Here is a 26,546-nt window from a genome sequence, read left to right on the forward strand (position 1 = left end):
TGAAATCCCAGTATTCTCAATGCTACCCCGCACGTCAGTGTCAAACTCTGCTGCCACCTCCGAATAGATGACAATTTGTGTCTATTTTTGTCAGCATCCCTCAAGAAAATCAATTGTGACAGAATGAACCAACTTCTGTGTAGCCTAGTTATTTGCGTCACCAGTGTACGGGGGCAAACAACATTTCCACTTAGGATGTCTATGCTGTCATGTCCGCGCCAATTTGCGCACCCTTTTAGGGAGATCATCTCGATAGAACTTTGCTATCTCAATGTATCCCAATGGATACTCTGCTCAACTGGAGGTTTGGGCACAAAGCGGGCAAAGTTGGCCAAAGATTTGCAGGTAATCCACTAGGTGGATTACTAGGTGGTGCAGTTTGCACTAATTGTTTTGAGAAATGTTGTGCAAACATTAATAGTGATTTGATAAATGCACCAAAGTGACTGAGAATACACAGTGCTTTACTTTTAGTAGATCAAAGTACAACATTTGAATGAGAACAGTCAAGGTATATTTATTTTTTGTACATTTATAATTCCACATGGTTTGGATATTTTGCTGTATAGAAAAAGTCATGAGTTCATTTGACCTAATATACTGTATGGTAAAATTGCATAACTTGAGTACTTATAATTGAAAGCAGACAAGAAATAAATCTACTTTAATCTATTTCCTTAAAAACACAATGTAAAATCATTGTACATTGAGTAACCAAGGTGTCAGAGACATGTGTCATGTCCCATCCAGAATGTTGTAACATTTTATTTACCTTCTTACACATGTTGTATTTTTTATGTTATTTAAACACTAGATGGCAGTATACGTTCATGAATAATGCTGTTTAAACTACCCAATGACATGAAAGAAGCAAAACTAATGAGAACAAAGAAAGCAGAGAGCTGACATTTCTAAAGTAACTGTATTACTGAGCAGAGTTTGAATAAATTAATAACAGTACACTTGTTGAGGACCGTGTGCAACAGCATGTGGCAGTCATAATTATGTAGGCTACTATTATATTATGTACCGTATTTCTATTTGTCTATAGTCAACAAGTGAAGTATAAGCCTCCATCACTGCATTTGAGATTGACACCAAGCAAATTAGAAAGTAGTTTAATTTGCCTTTGCTTTTGTGTTTTCTGTTCATTCTTTTGTCTGCCAACTTGGTTGAATTTGTTGCACATAAAAGCCCTGGACAGTAAAACATTAGGACTTTTTACACAGGGCTTTATAGCGGCACACGCCTGTCCTTTTTACACTGACGAAGGGTGAATGAAGGGCCAGTGCTGCCCCTCAAATATGCCGCCGGCAAGGCAGGACAATGTAAATGGTTCAACGCGGAATGGTGCAACCTGGTCGTGATGGCATTTTGTGTGTGTGACCCACCACTGGGAGATTTAAAAAGAGAAAACAGCTGATCAGAAGAAGGGGCAGTTTCTCAACTGCTTTCAGGACGCTATTGTGGAAAGAAAACTGAGGAGACAAAGACATCCACAAAAAACTACCAAATGCCGGCGACAGTAAAGGACGATCCTTTATTAGAGAGGCTGGCCGAAATACTTCAGAACTGCAGCTTTGGTATGGACAAAGCACAGGTAACAAGCAAATTAAAGAGCCTGTGAAGGAATTACACCAGGTCAGTGTCTATAATGGCAGATGTTACAAAGGAATATTAGACATACCACATAGTGAGACATTCTTCAAAATAAACCAGATAAAAGCTTACACTTGCTCTTAGTTACAGTCCTATAGACTGGCGCGTGCGTGTGCTGGCGTCTGGATAATTTTAGGTGTGAGACGTCTGGATAATTTTTAATGTATTAATTTTTATCTACAACTCCCGAGCTACCTGTTAGAGACCCCTGGCCTAAACTGAATTGCCCCAAAATATATTTTTGTGTGTGTGTAAATGTATAAAGTCTGCACACACTACTAGATTATGCTCCCGCGCTGATTTAATGCACAGATAAACATGCCCTCATCCAGATTATAGGGGTCCAAGATAGAATTGAAATGTGTTACTTGCATCGCTATGGGATTTGCTTGCTTTCAACTTTTACATAACAAGATGTTGGCACATGTATGTCTTGAGATGAGTGAAATATGTTAATTGCTGAAATGTGACCCTGCAAGGCGAAACCAGTCGCTTTGGCAAAATTTACAAAATTAAGTTATTGTGCTCACAGGAACGGCCATAAACTAAGTTTTCCAACGATATGTATATCGAAGGTATTGCAAAAAGTATCGCTAAGATAACCGCATCCAAAGTTGCCATGGTTCTCCTGTCACGATACGCCAGAAGGGGAGAAAATCACCTTTTTAAGTAAATTGTCACGTGCGATAGTGTGAGGGCACAGTTATCATCAGACTTACGGTAGCTTGACTTTGAAGCGGATGACTGACTATGTGCAGTTTCATCAACCGTGCAGTGAGTCAGAGAATGTCTAATAAGGGGAGAACTGCCACTCTCGGAAAACTTCCGGTTTCTGAACTGGTTGCAGTTCCTTCTGTGGTTCCACATGAGGGCGCTCGTCCCCGAGTGCAGAATGCATGGAGGTCTATGGAGCTGTACCCCTCAAAATCCACTTTTCTCGGGATATATGATTTTTTTTTCAAATAATTTGAGTATTGTATTCGAAAGGGGTAGCAAAGAAAATACACTTGGTTGAGTATTATATTTTTTAAAGTCACTTAATTGTTCTTAAAAGCCTTTCAAATGTGTCAATGACGTCATTCATTAGCACAATGCTAGCGTGTTATGTGCAACAACGACCCAACCTGTAAGAAATCAAAAGGACACAAGTACTCGTTCATTCAACTTTTGACCTATAACCCATGTTGAAGTTATACAAACTACAATCAAATCTGAGATTTGTCAACGACAATCAGGTGAAAGAGACAATTTTAGCCGTCTAGCTCCATTGACTCCCATTCATTCTGCACTCATGGCGATCGCCCCCAGTGGAACTCTGGTGGAACTGCATCCAAAATTCGGTACAATGGGACTTAATATGGAGTGGCAAGGCTGAACAGGTATGATAAGGGATCAGATTCCAAAAATAATTCAGTGGAAATGCATGGATTCCAGTTTCTTCCAGTAGCAGCAACTGGAATCCATGCATTTCCACTGAATTATTTTTGGAATGTGATCCCTTATCATACCTGTTCATTCTTACTCGTTGCTCGACTTATCGTGACTAAATTCAAGATGGCTGCAAACGCTAAACTTCGTGAAGATACTGTCTGTATAAATCGTCTTGTAAGTAAACTACCAGTGCTTTTTCAAAGTTCTCAATGTCTCGTTTTAAATGTCAGGGCCCTCGGAAGTCTACCAATGAAGTGTGGAGATACATTGAGCCTCGTAAATGGGTGTAAAACAGTGATTTATTTGCATGGCTAGCCCGATGCCGAAGCACCACTATTGAAAAAGATGTTGGTAGCATCGGCTAACTAGCGCCAGATTTTGGAGTGCAGGGGACAAGCCGAGATGGGCTATGAGACATACGTTCACACTCGGTATCATGTTTCGATACACTTTAGGTCAATATCACACCGGAATTCTCCTTTAATACGGAGTGGCAAGGCTCTCCGTAGACGGGCTCTGAGTGAGTCTTTTTCTGCCACCTAGTGAATACCTGGGACAGTCATATGGTGTCACTATAGAATATAATTAATGTATTTCGGGGGAAGTAAGGGGAGAGGAAGTTCTGTGTACACAGGTTGTGTACAGGTAGTACTGCACGGGCCTACCGGGCCCAGGCCCAGGGGCCCAAGGGGTCAGAGGGCCCTGAAGCCCAAGCTTTTGAATGGAATCATTGCCTCAATATCAACAAATCAGGATGTAGGCTATGAATCTGATTGAATTTAGTATTGGCGATTCCCAAAATGTACCAGAATACAGGAAATCACATCAAACACCCCCAACCCCCCCCTCCCACACATACGACAATAAGTGGGGGGCCATTAATACATCTGGGCCCAGGGGCCCGAAAGTTCATAATCCGCCCATGGTTGTGCATACTTTTAAAATGCGCTACGTCAATGGAAAACTTCTCCTGGTCCCTAAAATGACGCCAGGATATTTCTAAAAGTTTGTGCTTTTGACCGTTCCCTGAAACTTTCAGGCTGAAAGGCAAGTCTTTCACAATCATATTCGGTTACATCTGCCAAGAACGATAGAAAACTGACACATTGAGTAAATTTTAGCTCTACCGTAAAACCTTATAGTGGGCGTGGTCAAAGGGAATGACTGCTAATGTGTTGAATCTTCACCTAAATAAAGTCAGTGTTTAACAGTCAAAACGTATGTTTTGCCGTGAAATTTGTTCACAATGTGAAAGTGTAGACTGTATACTGTCAGATTATGCGAAAAACATGAAATTCGACATTTTAACCCGTACGTTTGTTTATTGTGGATTTTCTCAAAGCGACTGGTTGGACAAAAGGGCTATTTCTCAGAAACTTAAATTAAAAAGAGATTATGGCTAAAATCTCATATTGTTAAATTGAACTCGGTGTCTGAAATGGGCTAGAAAAAGAAGCAGAGCTCATTTTGAATCTCATAAACTTGTCATCACTCCCAAACTTGTGCTTTGGTGATCAGTGATTTTGCCTACAGTAGATGGGAAAAGACCACGAGGATGTAACTGCACCAACAACGTCCTTCTGTTTGCTTCAGCCACGCCCTCCTCTTGCAAGAAAGCTGTGATGGGACTGATTTCATTTCTGCTCATCAGAGACATGATAGGATGAAGCAAGATACAATTCCAACAGTTATTTTGGATTTGTTTCTACTATACCAAATTAAGGGAAAAAAAACTTATTCCATCCAGTTTTACCCTATGACCCCAGCAGATTAACCCCAAATTCCATACATTGAGACAGTAAAAGTGAGAGAGTTTTTGACAGAAAGAAGGAACTTTGGCTTCAGTGAACACAAAACTTTATGTAAATTGTTATCAAGGATAATGAGCATATTTCTCAATGCAAATGCAAACATTCAATGTTTTACACCTAAATATATCCATGGTTAATGTGATATCTACTCTGGTCATATAGGCTACCTGCCATATTGTAACACCTTTCCAATGCACATAATCCCCTTTTACAATTCAGCCAAGAGCATTTCAAGAAAAAAAAAATATTTGTGACAATGTTTTAATAAACCCACTCAATTTGTATTAGATTCTAAAAAGGTACAATTTCTCCTAAATATATATACTGTATTTCTCATGTTTGTTTCACCCTCCTCTTCAAACAACAACAACAAAATTCAATTTACTGTGCCCTTAATCTGTTGCTCAACACTGGCACACATCCCTCATCATGGAAAAGCCTAAGGCAAGTCATATATATATATATGTGTGTGTGTGTGTGTGTGTGTGTGTGTGTGTGTGTGTTTATATATATATATATATATATATATATATATATATATATATATATATATATATATATATATGGCAAAGACCATCTTGAGTTTCATCATATATTCATCATAGTTTCAGCGTTTGTTGTTAGCCATATCCACATGATGTCCATTCATAGTGTATTTGACAAAATAAAATGTAAAAAAGCACACAGTGTAATATTTTCAGTTTAACACCACACGTTACTCTGGCCTTCCCTTATCTTCAAACTCTGAGATTGATATTGTCGAGTGGAAGAAACTGACCCCACAGTTGTTCTGGACGTGTGCGGCAGTAGGACTTATGGATAGGAATGCCACAGTTCTTTTTCAGGATGGAACTTTGGCAACATGGATAACTGGCTGAAGTCTCATGAGAATTAATCGCAAAAAGTAAAACATTTCAAAGGTTTTTCTTAATAACATCAAAGTCTTGAGTGTGTGTATCTAGCACGGCATTAATCTTTTATCTTTCTGGAACCCCCCCACAAACACACACACACAAACTCAATTCTTTTTCACGCCTCGTCTCCATCTACCTGGTTAATTTGCGACTCAAGAGAGTATAGCCCAGGGGCAGCACACCTGTGGGCCGTGAGGGGCGTCCTATGCCATCAATCCCGCCATCCTCCACCGTCTTCATCCCCCTCTCCTCCCTTTTCCCCTCCTCCTCCTCCTCCTCCACTCTCTCAGGGCGGAAACATGGGCTGGTGCCGAGCGATCAGTCAAAAGAGGAGCTCCTCTCCTGCTCCTCCGGGTCTCACCCAGTGTCCTCAGTGTGTGTGCACACACCTGTCCATGGAGGACCCAAAGACATGGGCATGAAAATGACAGAAGTGTCGCTGAGCACTTCAACTGTGTCATTGCTAGTTACGCGTATGAAACTGTCACTTCATGTGGAGGGAGAGCTTGGGGGAAAGCATTTTCTCAGAAATCAACTTACTGACAAGTTGGGACATTTTTCTTTATGGCTTGGCTGAAATTCCAGAAATATGTCCAGGGGCCTTTAAATTACTCTGCAAATGTTTAGACCTCTGCAGAATGTCAGCTTAACAACACAATAACCTCTTCACCACAGTGTCCAAGTATAGAGCATGCACTTAAATGTGTGTGTAAATATAAAGGTTTATACTCTCATAACAAAGCCCCCCCCCACACACACACACACACACATACATATACATATATACTTGTGATCTTTTTCATTTTTATGTAGGTTAGTTGGATAATATGCCGGTCTGTGTCCAACTTTGCTTTGTGTGTGTTGGGAGAATGGGAAGCATGCCTCAGACTGCTACTGTTTGTGGGTGTGCTCCTGCATGATTAAGGAAGCTGTAATTGGGACATTGTTGCCGGAATGGCTGGTTACCATAGAGACCTCAGGCAAGGGTGTAACCATGTCTCCCACAGTAGCAAAAAAAAAAAAAAAAGATCCCATCTATCTCTGTGAGTGCAGACCTTTCATTTATGTCTACTGTCATTTTATTGTACAGACTGGGAATGCAATTCTATCCAAGTGTGATCTCAAAGTCAGGAGCCCAGTGATTCATATCGCAGTGAGGGAACTGAGATAGTGCTGCTGTCCGACTGCCTGTTCTTTTTATTTCTGATGAGTGTCTTTTTTCAAATCCATGTTAGTCCGTACTAAGAGTGGGGGGAGGCAATGAGTCTGTTGTTTCAGGCACAAAATAATCAGAAGAGAATATTGCTTTTGAAGTGTTTTGGTGATTATGGCTAAGGCACGAAGGGATGAGGATCAACAGATTTCCATGGGACCTTATTTATGGATTTATATAAATTCCCATATATAGTGTGTTTAGACTAGCCTAATGGGGAAAGCAGTGTGGAGAGTTAACCTAAGACTTAAGGACAGAACAAGGACAGATTTAAGATGCTTGTTCCACAGCCACTGCAGTATTCACTGGGCTTGCAGCCGATGCCACTGGGCTTGTCACCGGGCTCGTCCCTGGAGTTGCTCTCTCCTCTTCATCATCATCATCATCGTCGTCGTCGTTGTGATCCGGCATGGGCTCTTCCTCGGCCAGCGTCGCGGTGGCCATGGTGACATCAGCGTCGACCTCTCCTTCCCCATTCTCGGACAGCCCGGCCTCCACGCTCAGGAGGGGCTGCCTCTTCTCGTCCAGGGAGTGCACCTCGGCCAGGGGCAGCTCGCCGCCGGGCCCGCCCAGCGATGGCACCTCCACGTGGTCTTCGGGCAGTGCAGCCTCTGCAGCGGCTCCATCCCGCACCTTTTTGACATTGAAGGTCATGGGCGAGACGCGGAAGGATGAGCTCTTGGCGGTGGGGCTCTTGGGGTGGTTGGGTGTGAAGCTCTTCTTGATCTTCTCGCGACGCTCGGGCGGCACGATCTTGTTGATCTTCTTCTCGATGCTCCGGCGCGAGAAGGCCTTCTTCAGGCTGTCCACCTTCTTCAGGCTGGAGCGTTTCAGCTTCTCGGCCCGCGAGCGCTCCAGACGCTCGGACCCCAGCGACGACAGGCCGCCGTCGTCGTCGTCCTCCTCCTCCAGGGCCAGCTCACTCGCCGCTTCGCCACGGGGGCTGGACGGGTGGGTCCCGGTGGCTGCCACTGTCCCCACGGCTTCCTCCTCGTCCTCGTCGGACGTGAGGCTGATGGTCTGTAGGCCCTCCTCGTGGGAGCGGTTGCGGTCAACGCTCGGGGTGGGTGCGTGCAAAGACATGTTCTCCTGGGTATCATGGATAGAAGCAGTGGTGGACGCAGCAGGGTCCTTCGTGAGGAGCATGGAGGGGATCTCATTGTCCTCCTGCAACACATGAGAAAAAGCAGACAGCTGGTTGGAACAGGTTGATGAGAACTGAGGAGGCATTTGCTCCTTTACATCCACAGACTCAGGCTAGTGCTTAAATAACACTGTGACTACACATTTGGCTTTTATCAAGCATTTCAGACTCAGACTTCACACTCTTAAAGCAAATGTGTTCAAAACAACACAACTTGCGTTGTTTTTAAACACATCTCTGTGTCCAGATAGGGACAACACATTAGTTTTAAAGGAACCATTTGTAAGAAATGTATTTCAATTAATCATAAAATGGCCCTGATATGTCACTAGACATTAAGAAATCACGTTCATTTCAAATACTTATATCACTGACAACAGTAGTCCGGCCAGGATATTGTCATTTAAAAAGTGAAGTTGCAGCCCTCAACTGATGTTGATGCTGTGTTTTGTCATGTCATGTTGCGTTTTGGCCTGATGCGCCACCCTCCACCTATCTACTAATCACAATGTCAGTAGTGTTTCGGCATCCGGGTTGGCAACCTCGAGTCAGGGGCCAGGGGGAGGGGATACAAGGATACAAGGATACAAGGACGTTTATTGTCACATGCATATAGTTACTGGATGTAAGAAATGCAGTGAAATTATGTCTGGTGTCAGCCTATTTGTGTATTTAAGGGGGGGAGGGGGGGTAAAAATGCAGTAGAAGAGGGGTTTAGTAGATTTAGTGGCAAGGGCTGCATAAGAAAGGTGGGGGAGGATTGGGATTGGGGGGGGGGGGCACCAACAAGGAGCATCCAAGAGCAACAGGGGCAAGGAAAAACTCCCTTACTAAGGAAGAAACCTTGGGCAGATCCACGGCTCAAGGGGCTAACCCAACTGCCAGGGGTCTTGGTGTGTGTGTTGGGGGGATGACAAGGGAGATGGGATAGTGTGCTGTGTATGTGGGGAGGGTGCAGTGTGCAATATGTGTGTTGGAGAAGCTTCCTCATGAGACAATGTGCTGTGTATTGTGGGGGGTCAGTGTGCTGTAAGTAGGTTGGGGATGTGTGTTGGAGAAGCTTCCTGATGAAATAATGTGCTGTGTATGTAGGGGAGGGGGGGGGGCAGTGTACTGCAAGTATGGTGAAGGGACTTACTATTGCAAGCAGAGTACTGTATGTATGATGTATGTGAGTGATGACAGTGAAGATGTGTGTGTGGGCGGGAGGGGAGTGGAGCAGTGACTGTGTGTGTGTGTGTGTAGTGTGTGTGTGTGTGGGTAGGTGGGGGCAGTGTGCAGTAAGTATAGGATACACCGCTCTACAGTAATTTGAAAGTGATTGCAGTACCAGTTTTGGCCACAATCTTACATGGTTCTGTTAAGAGTGTAATGTATACAGTAAATAACACTGTGACCACACATTTCGATTTTATGATGCTTGTACACGTGTCATGTCCAAATACAGAGGAAATGATGGTTCTCAAGCTGTGAATTTCACATGAGTAATGTACAGCATAATAACTGGGGTTTAAATTTAATTTAATTTACATCATACTGTAACATTCAGTTATGATTAATGCTGAGAGGGAACGGTTATATGTCAGATTAAATTATGAGATTGTAGGCGTACATTGTTCTGATGTCAAACCACACGATTACAACAACTGCAGACTTGCTTTGTATTGTTTCAACAAAAGAAGTGGGTTTATGACACATTGACAAATGTTCAAGTGCTTCAAATCTTTTCATTTCAAGAAAGAATTCTTTGTATGCTATTTGAATGTCTACAAATACACACATAACACAGGGAACAGGTGTGCAGTTGCACAACCAACTGGTTCTTTCACCATTAACACTGGGGTTATGTCTGAGATAAAGGCTTTGTTCAGCATAACAATAAATTAGTTTATGATCAGAGTACCCTAACAAAAGATTTCAGGGCAGGCACGTAGGCCTACACATGCACATGTGTGTACTGCTTTCCTGCACAGGCAAATGTGCGTGCGCGCACACGCACACACACACACACACACACACACACACACACACACACACACACACAGACACACAATCTGTTTCCATTTAACACATCTACTTGTATCCAAATAACCACTGAGTTTCAGATGGATGGTGTTGTTGCCAAAGGGAAGAATATCCTAAGGAATGTTTGCTATTCTGACAATGTTCTTCTCCCTATCTGCTTTCCCCACTCTCTTTCACTCTCATCCCATCACTCAATTTCCTTTTTTAACACAGTCTACTTATCGATTTAACACTCTTCTCATTTTTCTTCACTAAAATATATTATAACCCTATTTAAACAACACACTATTGTTAATATGGCTTTTGAACGTTCTTGCTGCTTGCCTCAGTTGTTTCCTGTTAGCTTTGCTACAAGTCCCTGTCTCCACCCCACCACACATCTCACAACAAACAAACATTTCCTGCTTGTTTTATGGCCTGCACAACAGAAAATCCTTTTCACTTCAATCTACCACTAGCCATCTTTCTCTCTTCCTTTCACAGATACACACACACACACACACACACACACACACACACACACACACACACACACACACACACACACACACCACACACGCACACACACACACAATCCTTAGTGATTTACTGCAGTTTAGCTTGGAAGGGAGAGCTGGAATGCTTCACATTTAGTACTATAGTCTTGCATAAGCCCAGTGGGGAGACTGAAAGCTGCATTGAACCATCCACTCGCTCCCAGAGACACAGGGGCATGGTGGAGTTGTATTTGCTCCAGAAAGCAAAATCACCCAGGTGATCAACATCTCTGGAATACCTGCAATCATCTGGCAAATGTCATATGCAAATAATAACAGCTAAGCCACAAAGTTTTCCCATGTATGGAAGTGACAATGTGTACTGTATGTTTTTGAGTGTTACCATGAACACATAATTATCAGAATGGTATGTCATAAACAACCATGGTTTAAGACAAACTTTAATACTATTCTCTCTTCTGTATTACATTTTTCTCAGGAAAAATCTTGCAGATCTTGCGTAAAGCAGTGCACAAAAACAGTCATTGACTGTGACGATATGCAGTCATCCTTGCTATGTGGGACAGAAAATTGTAATTGCGATTGCAGCATGCCTGTTGTTGCATAAACAGAGGGCAGACGCATCAATAGGCTGTTATTTGGACGTAGCTAAGACTGGATTAGCCAGCATGACAGGAATCACTCAACATAGCCACAGCAGTCAGTCAACAGCTTCACCACCAACTTTACATACCTTTACTGCACAGAGCACCATTGTTTTTGCCATCAACAACAAAAAAACAGCCCTATCAAATATACTGTACACCAACATAGGAGGACTTTGAAAGTCTGTCCAATCTGTTGAATCACAAGGACTAGGTGTTGTAATTTTTGCTCTTGAAAATAATTACAAATCTTGAACATAGATTTCAAGAGGCAACACGTATACCGCACAGATGCAATTTGTGCAATGGTAACAAGTGTTTGGATGGAATGAGAACCTATTCAAGGTTCTATCCTTAAACATACTCAAAAACCAACTTTTCTTATCATCCACATCATTTTATTACAGCAAAATGAAATTATGGTTTGTGAAATACCTAACCATAACTTGTCACATTCTTGTCTGTAATGAGTTGTATTTGGTTAACCTTATCGCTCGTTGAATTCTTCTATCATGTCTTGATTCATTCAACTCTAACCCAAAACCACACAAGCTTTTGGCCGAATACTCGATCACATATTTCCTCACAGTCACATGAATGTGTTTAATCAGAATGTGACAACAGACAATGCAAATCAGTTAGACATGCACAAAGACACACCCAAACAGACAGAGACTACAGCACATCATTCAGGTTCCATGAGGCTGAATCATTTTTTAGGTTGAAGTTTGAGGATGTTATGATACCATCTTTCCACCTGACTTAACTCATGCACCATAAGATCATCTCATCATGGTTTCATCTTATCTAACTTATTTGAAGATTACATTAAAAATATGCCTTTACAGAGTAATATTGAGGAGGTTCATTTCTGTATTGCTCACATGATTAAGAACAAGAGAAATGAGAGAGCCATCAAAGTGAGGCTTTATGGCATAATGTCTCGGCAGAGAAAATAGCGTCTTGATTGGTGAAGCCAGAAGCACTGTGTTATGCTAGGGCCAAGGGAAGATCGTATCGCCACGTGTGCTGCCATCGCCACACATAATCTGATTCCCGTCTAACTTCTCGACTGAGATAAGGCTAAACGATGGCAGAAAAGGAAGGCGTGGAGAATGAGATCAAAAGAGTGAGAAAGAAGAGAGTAGGAGAGAGAGAGAGAGAGAGAGAGAGAGAGAGAGAGAGTAGGAGAGAGAGAGAGAGAGAGAGAGAGAGAGAGAGAGTAGGAGAGAGAGAGAGAGAGAGAGAGAGAGAGTAGGAGAGAGAGAGAGAGAGAGAGAGAGAGAGAGAGAGAGAGAGAGTAGGAGAGAGAGAGAGAGAGAGAGAGAGAGAGAGAGAGAGAGTAGGAGAGAGAGAGAGAGAGAGAGAGAGAGAAAGAGAGAGAGAGAGTAGGAGAGAGAGAGAGAAAGAGAGAGTAGGAGAGAGAGAGAGAGAGAGAGAGAGAGAGAGAAAGAGAGAGAATGTGTGAGTGATGTAAGAGGTCCATGCCTTTGGCCACAATGCTGTGAAATTGTACTCCATGTAATTACCGTGCCCCATGACAGGCCTCCCAACTTATTAGAGTGGAAACATCACTGAAGTGTCAGCAACGAGCAAAGAGGGGGAACTTTGTGCATGTGCTTGTGTGTGTGTGTGTGTGTGTTTGAGAGAGAGAGGGAAAGAGAGAGTGTGAGTGTGTGTGTGAGAGAGAAAGAGAGTGAGTGTGTGTGTTTGTTTGGAAATTGGGGTACAAAAAGAGGCGGCATCAGGGTAGAAGGGAGTGGGAGTCCCCAGGAGGGAAAGTTCCTACGTGGTGGAGTGCTTCATATCAGAATGAGCACAGGAAGCACATTGTACTGCAAGACAGAAGGAAAGGTTACCAAGGACTAAACAGTCACTAACAAAATATTGCCTGTTGAGCCTGGTATTTGTGATTCATGCCACTGCCATGAATACTATCACATAGTGGAGAGTGTTGATGGAGTCGGTAACATAATATGATAGTTGTGACATTGTGTTCATAAACTACTCTTTGCGATTTGCATTTTGATTGTGCTGAATCCATTCACAAATACTTACATTCCTTCACTCAGATAGTTTTCAGAAGTCTAATTGTTTGTGAATATCCACATATTTGGATGGTTGCTAAGCTTTTAGTGAAGGTTTTCATTGCCCAACAAATGCGTGCATGCATAAATGCTATGCATATAAAGATAATGTGTTTGCATCACTGGGTCAGACTGTGTGCGTGCTGGTGTCCACGTGTGCGTGTGTGCATGTGTGTGTGTGCATATTTGTGTGTGTGTGTGTCTCAGGTGTATGATGGTAACATTAACTACGCCCTGCAGGGCCTGCGTCCCCTCCCTGGACACACCCATCCTGGTGGTAACCCATCTGACCGCCCCTATTCAGTGCCGTCACCACTCCAGTGTGTAATTCTATCTGAGGGGTAATCACCACACTCAGGGCCTGTCCACACGGAGACGCTTTTTAGGTTAAACGCAGAGGTTTTGCTTCGTCTTGGCCGAGCGTCCAAACGAATCCTGTAAACGCACTGCCCGAAACCGCACTTTTCTGAAACCTGGTCCCAGAGTGGAGAAATCTGAAACCATAGCCCGTTTGAGTTCGTTTAGACAGCGAAACCGCACATCCTGCTTGCGTATCGATGATGTCATCGCCACACCTCAGCTGCCCTGGACTTGCACTTATAGTATTGCCTAACAATATTAGTTTTCATACATGACATTACCCTACGATTACACTCCGTTAAGATAAATATCACAACTGATGTTGCGCAGCGCCGATAGCTTATGACTTGGTGGACTGAACACTGTTTTTCCCGGTGTTTTTTTTATGCATTCTAGCTACTGTCAGTGACGCGAGAGAACTTAAGTTATTAGGAAAGTGCGGTGTAAGTTTAGGCTACATTAATTTGTGCGTAGTGCCAGTGTCATTCATTTATTTTACATGTCTTACAACATATATACATGCATTCACAGTCAAGTGAAATCAGATATAAGCATACAAAGACGCTTAGAACTCACGTTAAGCCGATGGTAGCACACTGAATGCGAATGCACGATTTGATGCAGGCAAAAGTATTGACTGTTACTAACGAAGGTTTTATAGCAATATTATAAATGTGGCAACAGAATAGCCTAGAACTTGGGTAAGCCTTGCGTTTAGTAGCCTAATTGCGTTGATAGCCAAAACTAATGTGAATCACGGACTATCCTACAACCAAAGAAAGTAAAGGTGATTAGTAGGCCTACCTGCGTTAGCCAAATAAAGGACGGGACTGCACCCTTCACAAACCGTAAAATAAAGTTTATTAGTTCTACAGTTGACAGTTCACCATCAGTCCACACAAACAATTCTGGTTTCCTTGCACTAGCCATTTCGCCGTAGCCTATTCTGTCTGTTTTTAAAGCGCAAGTTTTGCAAGTTTTGGTGAATTTCTGTAAAGACACAGTGCCACCTATAGGCCTGGGGTATGAAGTAACGTGTTGGGTCGTGTTGAGATGGATCCGTTTGGACGCAAATATTCTTGATACGGTTCCACGGAAGACGGAGGAAAAAAGATCGGTTTGGTACGTGTGGACTAGGCCTCAGACATCTGCAGAGCTCTACCCCCCCCCCCCCCCCCCCCATCTACCCCCCCTACCCCATCTACCCCCCCCCCCCCCCATCTACCCCACCTACCCCATCTACCCCATCTACCCCCCCCCCCCCCCATCTACCCCACCTACCCCACCTACCCCCCCCCCCCCCATCTACCCCACCTACCCCACCTACCCCATCTACCCCCCCCCCCCCCCCCCATCTACCCCCCCCCCCCCCCCATCTACCCCATCTACCCCCCCCCCCCCCATCTACCCCATCTACCCCCAGGAGTTGCATTCCTTCCAGAATCCAGATATTTTTAAAGGCGTTTGTTCAATTTCTGGTTAAAAACAAGCCACAAAGGTGTCACTCTGTTGTTTCGCCGCGCTCCGCCAAAAGCGGCAATGCCATTGATGATTAGTCATTGGTATCAATGCCAAAATGGCTTTCAAGTATCCTCCTCTAACCACTGTAATAAACGGCAGGAAGTATAGTGTTTTCTTAATAGCTCTAATCATGATAAGGCAGTCTGTCTTTGAATGAGCTCAGAGAAAAGTACAGTAGACCAGTCTGAAACTAGAACTCAGAATATTATTGGTTGAGAGCTGTCCTGTGGGAATATGTGTGATAAACATCTCGGTGGACACACAACTGTGAGATATTCAGAGATGTCCAGGGATGTAGAATTGTTATGTCAGTGGATGTGTCTGCTTGAACAGTGCTTGAGTGTGCACTGAGCCTACTGCGTGGTAGTGAGGGACAAGTAGTGGTCTTAAAGATGCCGTCAGTGACTCTGGATGACGTCACAGCCGTTGATATTTGAACCAATCACCAACAAAACAACAGAGAGAGAACTCCCCTTGCATTCACCCTCTCCCGGTGATTGGCTGCAACGGTTTTGTTATGTTTGTTTCCACTTTATTTGTTTCCAGTTCACAGAGCCATGGCTGTGTACAAAAGCTGTTTTTTAACAGTGCTCTCACAAAATGGAGAGCTAGTGGATCATGAGGAGACATTCTCTTGATGTGGCATTGTGGCAAAAAGTGGTACGGGTTCGAAATCGCGTAGAATGGTTGACGGTACCGTTAAATGTGATAGTGCCGTCTACATCACATTTTCACTTCACCTCCTCTCCTACTGTCCTCTCTCTCTCTCTCTACCTCCCTTGGTGTCATATCACATCCTCATGTCCTGGGAAAATAACAAACTCAAAACTCTTCCCAAGGAAATTTGACTTAAAAAAAAAACAGACTAGGGATTCATCTGCATGTTCTCTGATTAAGCACGGAGCTTGTGTATTTGTGTGTGCTTGTGTGTGTGTATCTGTGTTTGTGAAAGGGAGATTACTTGTATGGGTGTACTGTATGTATGTGTGTGTGTGCGTGAGAGAGAGAGAGAGAAAGAGAGAGAGAATGTTCACAGAGCTTGACTGTTTATGTGCATGTGTATGCATGTCTGTGTGTGTATGACAGTGTGTATGACTCTATGTGTGTATGTGTGTGTGTGTCTCATCTTTGTTCATGTTTGTGGACGGCATTGATATCGGTTGTACAGTATAAGTGCGTGTGGATGGATTGGGTCGAGTTATGCAGCCCTTTATTGCTGCGTGTTCAGCCCATCAGCCATATAGGAAGGAAGGAACTGCCCTCACCCTGCCATGTGGATCCAGCAGACACGCGATACCGTGCGCTCATCACATCTCAGCCCCCAACACCCCTCTACCATTTATCTAGCATGTGACATGGGTCCATGGCCTCACACACACACACACACACACACACACACACACACACACACACACACACAAACACACGGAACAGCAGTGAACAAAAACAATAACATGATCTCTCCTCTTGCTGGTGCCCCTTGATGGATGGCATGAGTTCAGAGACTGACTGGCGACCCTCCCAGATGGAAAGTGAAGCCCAATTGGCCTCTGTTTGCATATGGCTGAGACAATACCCAATTCAACACTTTATCTAAAGTTCACATCGGCAGTCTCTCTCTCTCTCTCTCTCTCTCTCTGGGCATCTGCAGGACCCCCTTTAACAAACACAACCCCAGCCAGTGACACCGTCTAGAAGCCCTGAATGTACCGCATGCTGACATAGCCTCATCAAAGGCCACATATTTGCTTTATTGTAGGCCGAAATATGCATGTCAATGCCCTTCCTCTGTTCTTAGAATGCATTGTAAGTCCATTACTAGTGAACATGAGAGTAGGGTCCTGGAAATAAATACTACTGCAGGAATGGACAGACTCCCTTTGGACTTGCTTGGCTTCAGCTTCAGAGGCTTTTGGTAGGCTGAGATTGGGGTGAAAGGCCAAAAAAGGTAGTGTTTCCCCCTCTCTGCGAGCGCATCGCTAGTGGACCTTGAGGGTGTCTGGCTGCCTGCCTGTGTTAATCACATGAGTCATTTTCTTAGAAGACCCCCTACTCCCAGCCTTCAATTAGGTGGATCTATACAGCTTTAGTTGAGTCAACACCTGCACAGCTTGCATGGATGAACTGCTCCTCTGTACTTTAGTGTGTGTGCGTGTGCGTGTCTACTCACCTCCTACTTAACCTCTGACCTTTAACTCCTGACTTCTGAGAATTAACAGTTTTGCCAGAAATATCCCTTAAGCATAAGTCTTAAGACTTATTAAATCAGTCTTGTACTATGTTTATGTTATGGTAATGCTTTATACTATGCTTTATAACAATCTATTTACCCCAATATGTTACCTTTGGTTTATTACAATGAAGCAAGTGTTTTGTTTGCGTTAACTACACTTTGGTTAATGATAGTTGAGGTGAACCTTAATGGAAACTATTTACAGTCAATATAGTTTATGTTGTTAAATTGACACTAGTCTGGCAGAAGGCATTTGTGTGTTTGTGTGTGTGTATGTGTGTGTGTGTGTGTGTGTGTGTGTGTGTGTGTGTGTGTGTGTGTGTGTGTGTGTGTGTGTGTGTGAGAAAGAGAGTGTAGCCTATGTGTGTGTTTGTCAAGGGTTTGAATGCATTTGTCTGTATTTGTTTTTTGCGTGGGGTGGTGCCGCTTTGGAGGGAAAAACTTGTCAAACCTGAAAGTGCCTTGTAACAGAGAGAGCCCCAGGCACACACCAGCACTGATGCTCCACTCCCAGATTTGTTTTCCATTTGTTCCCACCATCTCCTCTCGTCTCCCTTTTATTCCATCTTGTCTTGTCACATCAGTTTATCTTGTCACCTCAGTTTATCGACTTGCTTTATCCCTTGTTTCCATTTTTCATCTCTTCCATTTTTCATCGTCATCTTCCCTAAGCTTCACACTCCTCCCCCAAAGCTCTCCTCCCTCCTTTATATATGTCTGTCTTTCCTTCTTTTTTCAGTTCTGTCCTCTCTAAGCATCTGTTATTTTTCCCAGATTTAAGTTGACCCTTGTTCTCTTTTCACCGTGTTTTAACATGCTGTGCGCCTCTGCTTCTCTGCTGGCCAGGGTGGAGCGTGATTGGTCCGCCTCTGCTTCTCTGCTGGCCAGGGTGGAGCGTGATTGGTCCCACTGACTCACTCTTAGGCTTCAGCCAAACCACCTGCTCTTTCTCTCTTTTTCTCCTTCTCTCACTCTTTCTTTCTCTCCTTTTCTCCTTCTCTCACTCTTTCTTTCTCTCCTTTTCTCCTTCTCTCACTCTTTCTCTCCTTTTCTCCTTCTCTCACTCTTTCTCGCCCTCCCCCCTCTCGTTCTGTGCTCTAGGATGAAGGACAGAGTTGAGGGAGGGAAACTTATCGCCTGTAGTCAGTTGCCTGAAACCTCCTGTAAATCAATGACTTCATGCCTTGCTTAACTAGCAGCCTGTGAGGTGTAACTACACAAGACATCAGGTATCAGGTTCCTGGCATTCTTTTCTTTTTAGTTTCTTGCTTTTGTTGTAAAAAAAGTCTTCATATGTCTGAATGCACCTAAAACAAGGTACAAATTGGACCACTCTATTCTATACACATTTGCATAAACACATATGCATTGTGACTGTTATTGCTCCTGTCTTGTCTTGGATGTCTGTACTATTATTACTCATTCCTCATTCCACTATTGCTCTTGTCTTCTATGTTTGTACCATTATGATTTACTTTTTATTCCTTAATTCACTGCTGCTCTTGTGTCTGTATGTATGTATGTATGTATGTGGTACTGTTGTCCTTCTTTGTTTCCCCATTCTGTAAGTGACTTTGGGTCTTTGAAAAGCGCTGTACAAATAAAATGAATTATTATTATTATTATTATTATATGGGTGTGCTACATGGCCTACACGATTTAAAGATAAAGATAAAATAGCATTCTGTATAAATCTATGGATAAGGGGAAGAATAGAATAATTAAGATTTGTGTAGATAGTGTACATTTCTGCCTGTTTACATGATCTAGTCCATTCTGAAAAAAAAAAAAAAAAACGCATGTAAGTTAACTAGAATGTGGTGTATGGTGGGTCTGCGAACTTTGATATTTAAATCAGGACAAGCTCAAATTTTGGCAATGCACTTAAAGCAACATCAAAGAGTTTTTTGTACCTTAAAATAATGTTTCCAAAATTGTTTCAGTGGTTCATCAACTCATAACAGGGTGAACGGCACTTTCTGCATTCGCCTTGCGGCCCTCTATCGGCTATAACCGCACTATGTAAGTTTGCCGGATCGGGTAGCGGATCTGTAGTTCGATGGAATGGACATAAGAAACTATAATTTGACTTGCATCTGATGTCGCAATACATCATACTTTCATAAATCATGCAACATGTTCTAGCTTGTCTGTGGACATTGTTATTTGCAAAGCCGGTGCTGGATAAACAAAGGGTGCGTGTGACAGAGGAAAAGTTCTTTGGTGTTGCTTTAATGTAATCTACAAAGAACAGCAATGCTAATCAAGATACCCTGGAATTCCTGGAAAGTCTTTGCACAGAGCTGGGATATAATGTTTGCATGATGCTGCAGGCACTGCCACAGTTTGTCTATGCAAATAACCATTAAATGAGCAGGTGTGTCTCAATTGTTTTTTAGGTAGAAAAGGGAGGATATTTCACCAATCCACTGTACACTGTTTGGAATTTGACCAATTGTTACTAAAGAGATGTTTTATTTAGCCTATGTTGAGGTATGTAGAATAATGTCAGAACCCCTGAAGCACTGTGACAACATATTGTTTACAAAAAGTTTTTACAGCAACAGTGAACATTGTCCATTTCAGATGAATGTGCTTTGTGGCAAAAATACATTTCACAGTGATAATGTGAGATGGAATGGAATGCGTGTTTTGTTTTGTGATATAATTCGCTTTGTTTTGCTATCGGGCGTGTTCCCATACAGAATGATTGCAGCTGGATGTGCTGTGATTGGGCAACGATTCTCAAGGCCTTCCTGGCCGTTGTGACCGCAGCGATTAGACATCCCGTAAACAAGAGGTTATCACACCACTTCCCTTCTCATCCCACCCTTTCTGCTGCTCAATCTTCGGCGAGTCACACTCGCTCAGGCTCGCTCGCTGCACGATGATAGCTGATGTCAGCTACTGTCATCACATAGTCGCTTAGAGACCACTATTAAGCTGGCATGTCCACTAACATGCCGTACAAAAGCAATGGCAAAGAGCTATAAATACGAAAGACATTAAAAAGATAAGTAGCAAATAGCATAAATTGCATGAATAGCAAAATTAATATTTGAATTAACAAGTGTGAAAGTGGAATACTGGGAAAGTGTAAAGTGGATACTGGGAAAGAAAGATGTTGCTAAGATGAAGGTAACACTGCTATTGAACATGACAAAGGACTTATCAGCTTGTGGTAGATGAAGGCTGATATGCCAACCATCAAATTCCTCTTCACAACAAATATGGCTATTCAATCAATCAGACCCAGCTTTTGTGCGATGCTGATTAGGCCTCAACAACAGAGCGGCAGCCTCTGTTTTCTTTATCTTTTCACCAACGCCACAGAGCTGGCCGCTGGCCGTGACCTATTATGCCCAAGTGAGACCCGGCGGCTTCGGGGGGATAAACAACCCTGGCCCTGCGCTGGAATCTCCTCTCAGCGTTTTTAGGCGGAGATGGTTGTTGTAGCTGGGGGACGGCGGGGGTGTGGGCACTGAGTACACAGGAAGAGCACTGAAGCACAGACACAAACAAACACGGTCTAATTGCAGCAATTAAGCTCCTCTTTCCCCTCCTCTCCTGCTCGTTAGCGCTCGTTAAGGGGAGAGAGCCAGTGAAGCGGCAGGACTGTCAGGCCTCCGTGCGTTAGCCCACGGTGTTTTTTTTTTTACCTGTTTCGTTTTTCTCTCTGCATGGCCGCCACGGCCACTGCTGCTGCCACTGAAGCTGCCGTTCCGCCTCAGAAAGCTTGAACAGTGTGGCAAGTGTGTTCCAACTCACCCCGACGTGAGGGAACACATCCAAACTCCCCTTTTAGCGCCAGCATTGCCAGGAACAACAACAACAAAGGACTTTTTCTTCAGTGTTAGCCAGATGTGCTAACCGTAAACAGCACATCCTCATGCATTACCTGAGGTTTATGAAATATTTTCTGACACGGTTAGCAATGAGTCTTTGTTATTTTCTTTTAACCGTGACTCTATATTCCTCACGCAACTCCTTTCTTTAAAGCAAGCAGGTGAAGCGTACACCACAGAAAAGAAGTCATTTCAGCATGAGGTGTGAGTGAAAGAAAGAGTGTGTGTGGAGAGGGGCAACACAACACCAGACATGAAACAGATCCAGATATTTAAGGGGGAGGTGGGGGTTCAGAATGTATTGACTAAGGGCTGAGCAGACTTCATTCTCTACGTTCTATGACATCCATATATCTATCGCCTTTGGATTTGACCTGACCTCTCGCTACCATTCAAAAGTGCACGGTGAGACCACTCCTCTCCAGCAACCTACGCAGCATACGAAGAAAGGCACTTTGAAATAGCCAGGAGGGTCTCTCCCTGCAGCCCATTCCTAAGCTGGTGTATCTATTGCCTGCAGGAACAGCTGGCCACAGCTCAGAAGCAGAGAGGCCAAAAAGCAGAGTATTAAAATTCAGGAGATGTTCTAAATCAAACTGTTATAACTCTGTTATCACTGAATCTTAGCATTATATTAAGTCTTAGCAATATTATAAGATGTGACGTTTCTCATTCATCATAGGTGACTAGATGTAAGTAGTGCCAAAAGGTTAATTCTTGTTCGCATATGGACCTCAGACAAAAAGAGAACTGCCAAACATAATTAGACCAGTAGTTGGTTGTTTTTGGTTCTTGTTTCAGTTTTTTTGGCTTCAACTTGTGCCTCCCTCCTGGCTGTAACTTTTAGGGGAATCTATGGTGGGGGCAAGTGTAAATGTCTTTGAAACTGGCCCATGTGAGCCTAATCAACACGCGCAGTGTACTACAAAGCACCAGGAGCATTCCTGTCGCCTTAGCGATGGGGTTGTTATGGGCTTTTACGTCCACATGACATCATCACCCTGGGCTGCACATTCTAAGAATCAAGGCAAGAATGCTCTCTTCATACCTTCACACTGGTGTGACGACCAAACGGCAAGAACAACAGCTGGTTTGGAAACACTGCAGGTTCAAAAATGTTCTAAATACTCCGGAAAATGTCTTCCAGCTGAAAAGCTCTGTTTTGAAGCTACATCATTTTCACATGGCCTGATGAACACTGAGTGAAATTTCAGGCAGAACTCATGTCTTCCTCATCCAGCCATGGCTTTCATTAAAAGCAATTTCTGCCAACATCAATTGGTCATAAACTCCATTTTAGTGTTAGGAGGGGAAAAATACTTCTTATAGTGTCACTATATCTGGAAAAAACAGATATGGTTTTAAACTTGAGTGGAGCTCCCCATCAAGAACCAATTAACCACTGAGAACTGATCCAAAGCAAGTTTTTTTTGTTTTTTTCTAGCTCACAAAGGCCACCGTTGTCTTGGTGATTGGTGAGGGCGGTGGTGGTGGTGGTAGTGGTGGGGCACCATTTCCAGAAAAGTGAGTAACACAAACCCTCCCCACGCACCAGCCTCCTGAAAACCTGAATCTGCAAGCAGAGGGTGAAGCAGACACCATTCACATTGTCTAAACCTGCTATCAGCTAGCTTCAGGGCAATCAGATAATATGCGAAGCTAAGAGCACAGGCCTGAGATGGGAGCTAAGTCAACAGGAGCCGCCCTCAAGATTAGGGAGGGCCACCGAGCACACACTGTGCCTCCCTTAGCACACACACAAACGGCCCAAAGGTGACTTGGCTTTGATTAAAGGGCCCGCCCTTTTCACTGGCAAATGCAGTGAGGCGAGTTTGATTTGATTCGGCTTGTTGGTTGGTTGCGTGGCGAGGCTTAGTGTTTTTTGGGGGGGTTGGCTGCTGGTTGCTTTCATTTGTGCTGGTGCACAGAAGTGGTGTTAACATTGTTAAGCTCATGGGCAAACAGGCGTAGGTGAGATTTCAGGGTGGGTCAAAAGGCGGCTGAACTTGGCGTGTCCGTTTCTCACACGCTTGTGTGCATGTGTACAAACACACACTGAGATAGGAGTGAGAGATATGAGCAAACACACACACACACAACTAGTGTCAGACAATATAGCTCACTGGTCAGAAATCTATATTCAACATGCACTTTTCCAAACCACTTTACACACACACACACACTCATGCACATAGACACACACACACACACACAGGTACTTGCAGAGACTTGCTCTATTTCCCCCCCAATTTTCAAGCCATATGCTATATCTATATCCTCCAGTTACACCTTTGAGCCATGCACACCAAGACATGCATGCATACCTGTGTGCACACAAAACCTTCACAGGGCATGCACGTATACCGACCCACTCATATATATGGATCCACCCAGTCAGGCATTCTTACACCCAGTCACACCCTTTATCACACAGACCCTCAACCAGTTTATGGCTGAATGCACACAGTTACGCATGCATAACACCCCTATTATTCAAACAGAGATAAAGTAGATCCACGTCACCTATCCCCCCCCCCCCACACACACACATGCACACACACACACACACACACACACCACTACACAAGCTCACACCCTCAATACCCACCTGCATGACACCCCTATTATACCTAATAGACAAACTCAGAGATAGATACACAGAGACACACACCTGGAAAATTAGCACTTTGAAGTGGTTCCTCTTGAGCAGGTGAGCGTGGTTGGCCTCCAGCCGCTTCACCTGGACGCCCTGTCGGTCCAGTCTCTCGCGCACCTCCTTGACGTATCCGCCGGTCTTGCGTGAGCGTTCCAGGAGCTTGCTGACGCTGTTGGCCGTGCTGCTGTGGCTCCTGGCCAGCCGTGTCACGTCGCCCTGGACGGCGCGCACGACCGCCTCTAACTCGGCATGCCGCTTCTCGGAGCGCCGCTGGTTCTCCTGCACCGACTCCATCATGACCACCAGCTTGTCCAGCAGCGCCACCACCGTGATGGCACTCACCTGCCCGCCACCAGGCGATCCGGGGCTCCCGGGGGACGGCGGCATCTTGAAGCCCAGGCGGGAGAGCGTGCTGGCTGGGGACGAGGGCGCAGAGCTGGGGCTGAAGCTGGGGATGAGCAGCGGCGGCTCCTGGCCATCCTGAGGAGGAGGAGGAGGAGGAGGAGAGGCGTTGGCTGCCCTGGAGGAAGAAGGCATGTTGGCAGGCAGCGTGGCGGAGCTGCGCGCCTCGGCACGGGTGGAGTCTTCGCCCATCCTGGTGCGGGTGGCTGTGGGATCCTTGTGTATTTGCGCGCACGTGTGTGTGTGTGTGTGTGTGTGTGTGTGTGTGTGTGTGTGTGTGTGTGTGTGTGTGTGTGTGTGTGTGTGTGTGTGTGTGTGTGTGGAGCTCCGCAGGAGAGGTTGACAGGGAGGAGGAAGAGAATGGCTGGCGAGTGGTGTGGAGCTTGCAGAAGCCTGGCTTGGAGAAGCACTCTCTCTTTTATAGGCCTTCCACCCCTGTCAGAGTTTCCACCAGTTGAAGGGCTTTTTTTGGGGAGGGGTCACTCCAAGTCCTCCCAAGTCCAAGTTCTTGTAAAGTACTGACAGCAAGTTTTCAGCTACTGTGATAAATCTCTCTGTGTCTGTGTCTCTCTCACTCTCACTCTCTCTCCTTCACTCTCCCTCCCTCTCTCTCTGACGCTCGCTGCTCTCTCTTTCTCTCTCTCTGTCCGTGTGGATTCTCTCGCTCAATAACATTCCCAAACACTGCACTTAAAGCCTACCCACACACACCCACTGGGAGGAGTCTGGTTGCCATGGATTCTGGCCCAGCCCAGAGAGAGAGAGAGTGTGTGTGTCTGTGTGTGTATGTGAAAGAGTGAGAGAGAGAGAGTATGTGCATGCCTGTGTGTGGATGTGAAAGAGAGAGTGTATGTATGTGTGTCTGTATGTGTGAGAGAGAGAGTATGTGCATGCCTGTGTGTGTATGTGAGAGAGAGAGTGTATGTATGTGTGTCTGTATGTGTGTGAGAGAGAGTGTGTGTGTGTGTGTTTTCAGGCTGTGAGTATGAGTATGTAGGTGTGAGGTTTACACGGGAGTGTAACAGGGTTCATGCTCCAGTGGCTTCCTAAAAGTGTGAACTAGTGTGTGCTGTTAGCATGGCCAATGTCTTTATGGGTTAGTATGTAGTGTGTGCTGTTTGAGTAAGCATGGCCAATGTCTTTATATGTTGGTTAGTATGTAGTGTGTGCTGTTTGAGTAAGCATGAGCAATGTCTTTATATGTGGGTTAGTAAGTAGTGTGTGCTGTTTGAGTAAGCATGAGCAATGTCTTTATATGTGGGTTAGTATGTAGTGCACATTTGATGGATGGCAATATGGATATGAATCTTTGCATTTGCATTTGTCTTTTTAAGAGTTATGGTTAGAAAGAGAGAGAGAAAGTGACAGAAGAATAATTTTGTTTTTCAGAGCTGTCCCTTTACCTCTTGTTTTTCAGAGCTGTCCCTTTACCTCTTGTTTTTCAGAGCTGTGACTTGAGGAAAAGTGACATGGGGAAATGTGAAAAACCAGCGTTTGAACAATGAGCTCATCTGTACCCCTGGACCTGAGCCAGAATACACACACACACACACACACACACACACACACACACACACACACACACTCACTCGAACAGCACCCCCCCCCCCCAAAAAAAAACACAAAGCGCGGCCGCGCACGCACGCACACACACACACACACACACACACACACTAAAGGTAAAGGTGGAGTTTCAGTGGAACACAGAGTTATTTCAAGCATTTTTGGCAGTGAAGATGCAGGTGTTTTTTCACTCGAGAGAGAGAGAGAGAGAGAGAGAGAGAGAGAGAGAGATCATCCCTTCACTTTAAACTATAACAACATTACCACACTGCAATCATGAAATATGAGATCAGCATACATCTTTACAAAATAGGTTACATAACCCTACGTGTGTGTGTGTGTGTGTGTGTGTGTGTGTGTCTTTGTGTGTGTGTGTGTGTGTGTGTGTCTTTGTGTGTGTGTGTGTGTCTTTGTGTGTGTGTGTGTGTGTCTTTGTGTGTCTTTAAGTTATGTGCTGTAATCAATCCAACATTGCAGCTGCTTCTAAGTTGGCCATTTTGATTCCGTCATATATCTGTGTTTTCCTCATTGTTTCATGTTC

At 44.2% G+C, this 26,546-nt stretch overlaps 1 protein-coding gene across 2 annotated transcripts; it reads right to left on the reverse strand.

Annotated features, from left to right (window-relative positions):
* Window positions 1–5,600: 5,600 nt before the first annotated feature.
* Window positions 5,601–25,074, reverse strand: cavin2a (caveolae associated protein 2a). 2 transcript variants are annotated; one of them, XM_042073868.1, is made up of 3 exons: window positions 24,765–24,904; window positions 24,056–24,720; window positions 5,601–8,195 (listed from the first exon to the last, which is right to left on the reverse strand). In XM_042073868.1, the coding sequence occupies exons 2-3, from the start codon at window positions 24,632–24,634 to the stop codon at window positions 7,299–7,301; spliced, it is 1,476 nt and encodes a 491-aa protein (XP_041929802.1). In that variant the 5' UTR covers window positions 24,635–24,720; window positions 24,765–24,904; the 3' UTR covers window positions 5,601–7,298. The 2 variants fall into 2 exon arrangements, with proteins under 2 accessions (XP_041929802.1, XP_041929795.1); XM_042073861.1 differs by having other exon boundaries at window positions 24,056–25,074.
* Between the last annotated feature and the right edge of the window lie 1,472 nt (window positions 25,075–26,546).

The sequence above is a fragment of the Alosa sapidissima genome, chromosome 2, assembly GCF_018492685.1.
Source record: "Alosa sapidissima isolate fAloSap1 chromosome 2, fAloSap1.pri, whole genome shotgun sequence".
NCBI classification, from domain to species: Eukaryota; Metazoa; Chordata; class Actinopteri; order Clupeiformes; family Clupeidae; genus Alosa; species Alosa sapidissima.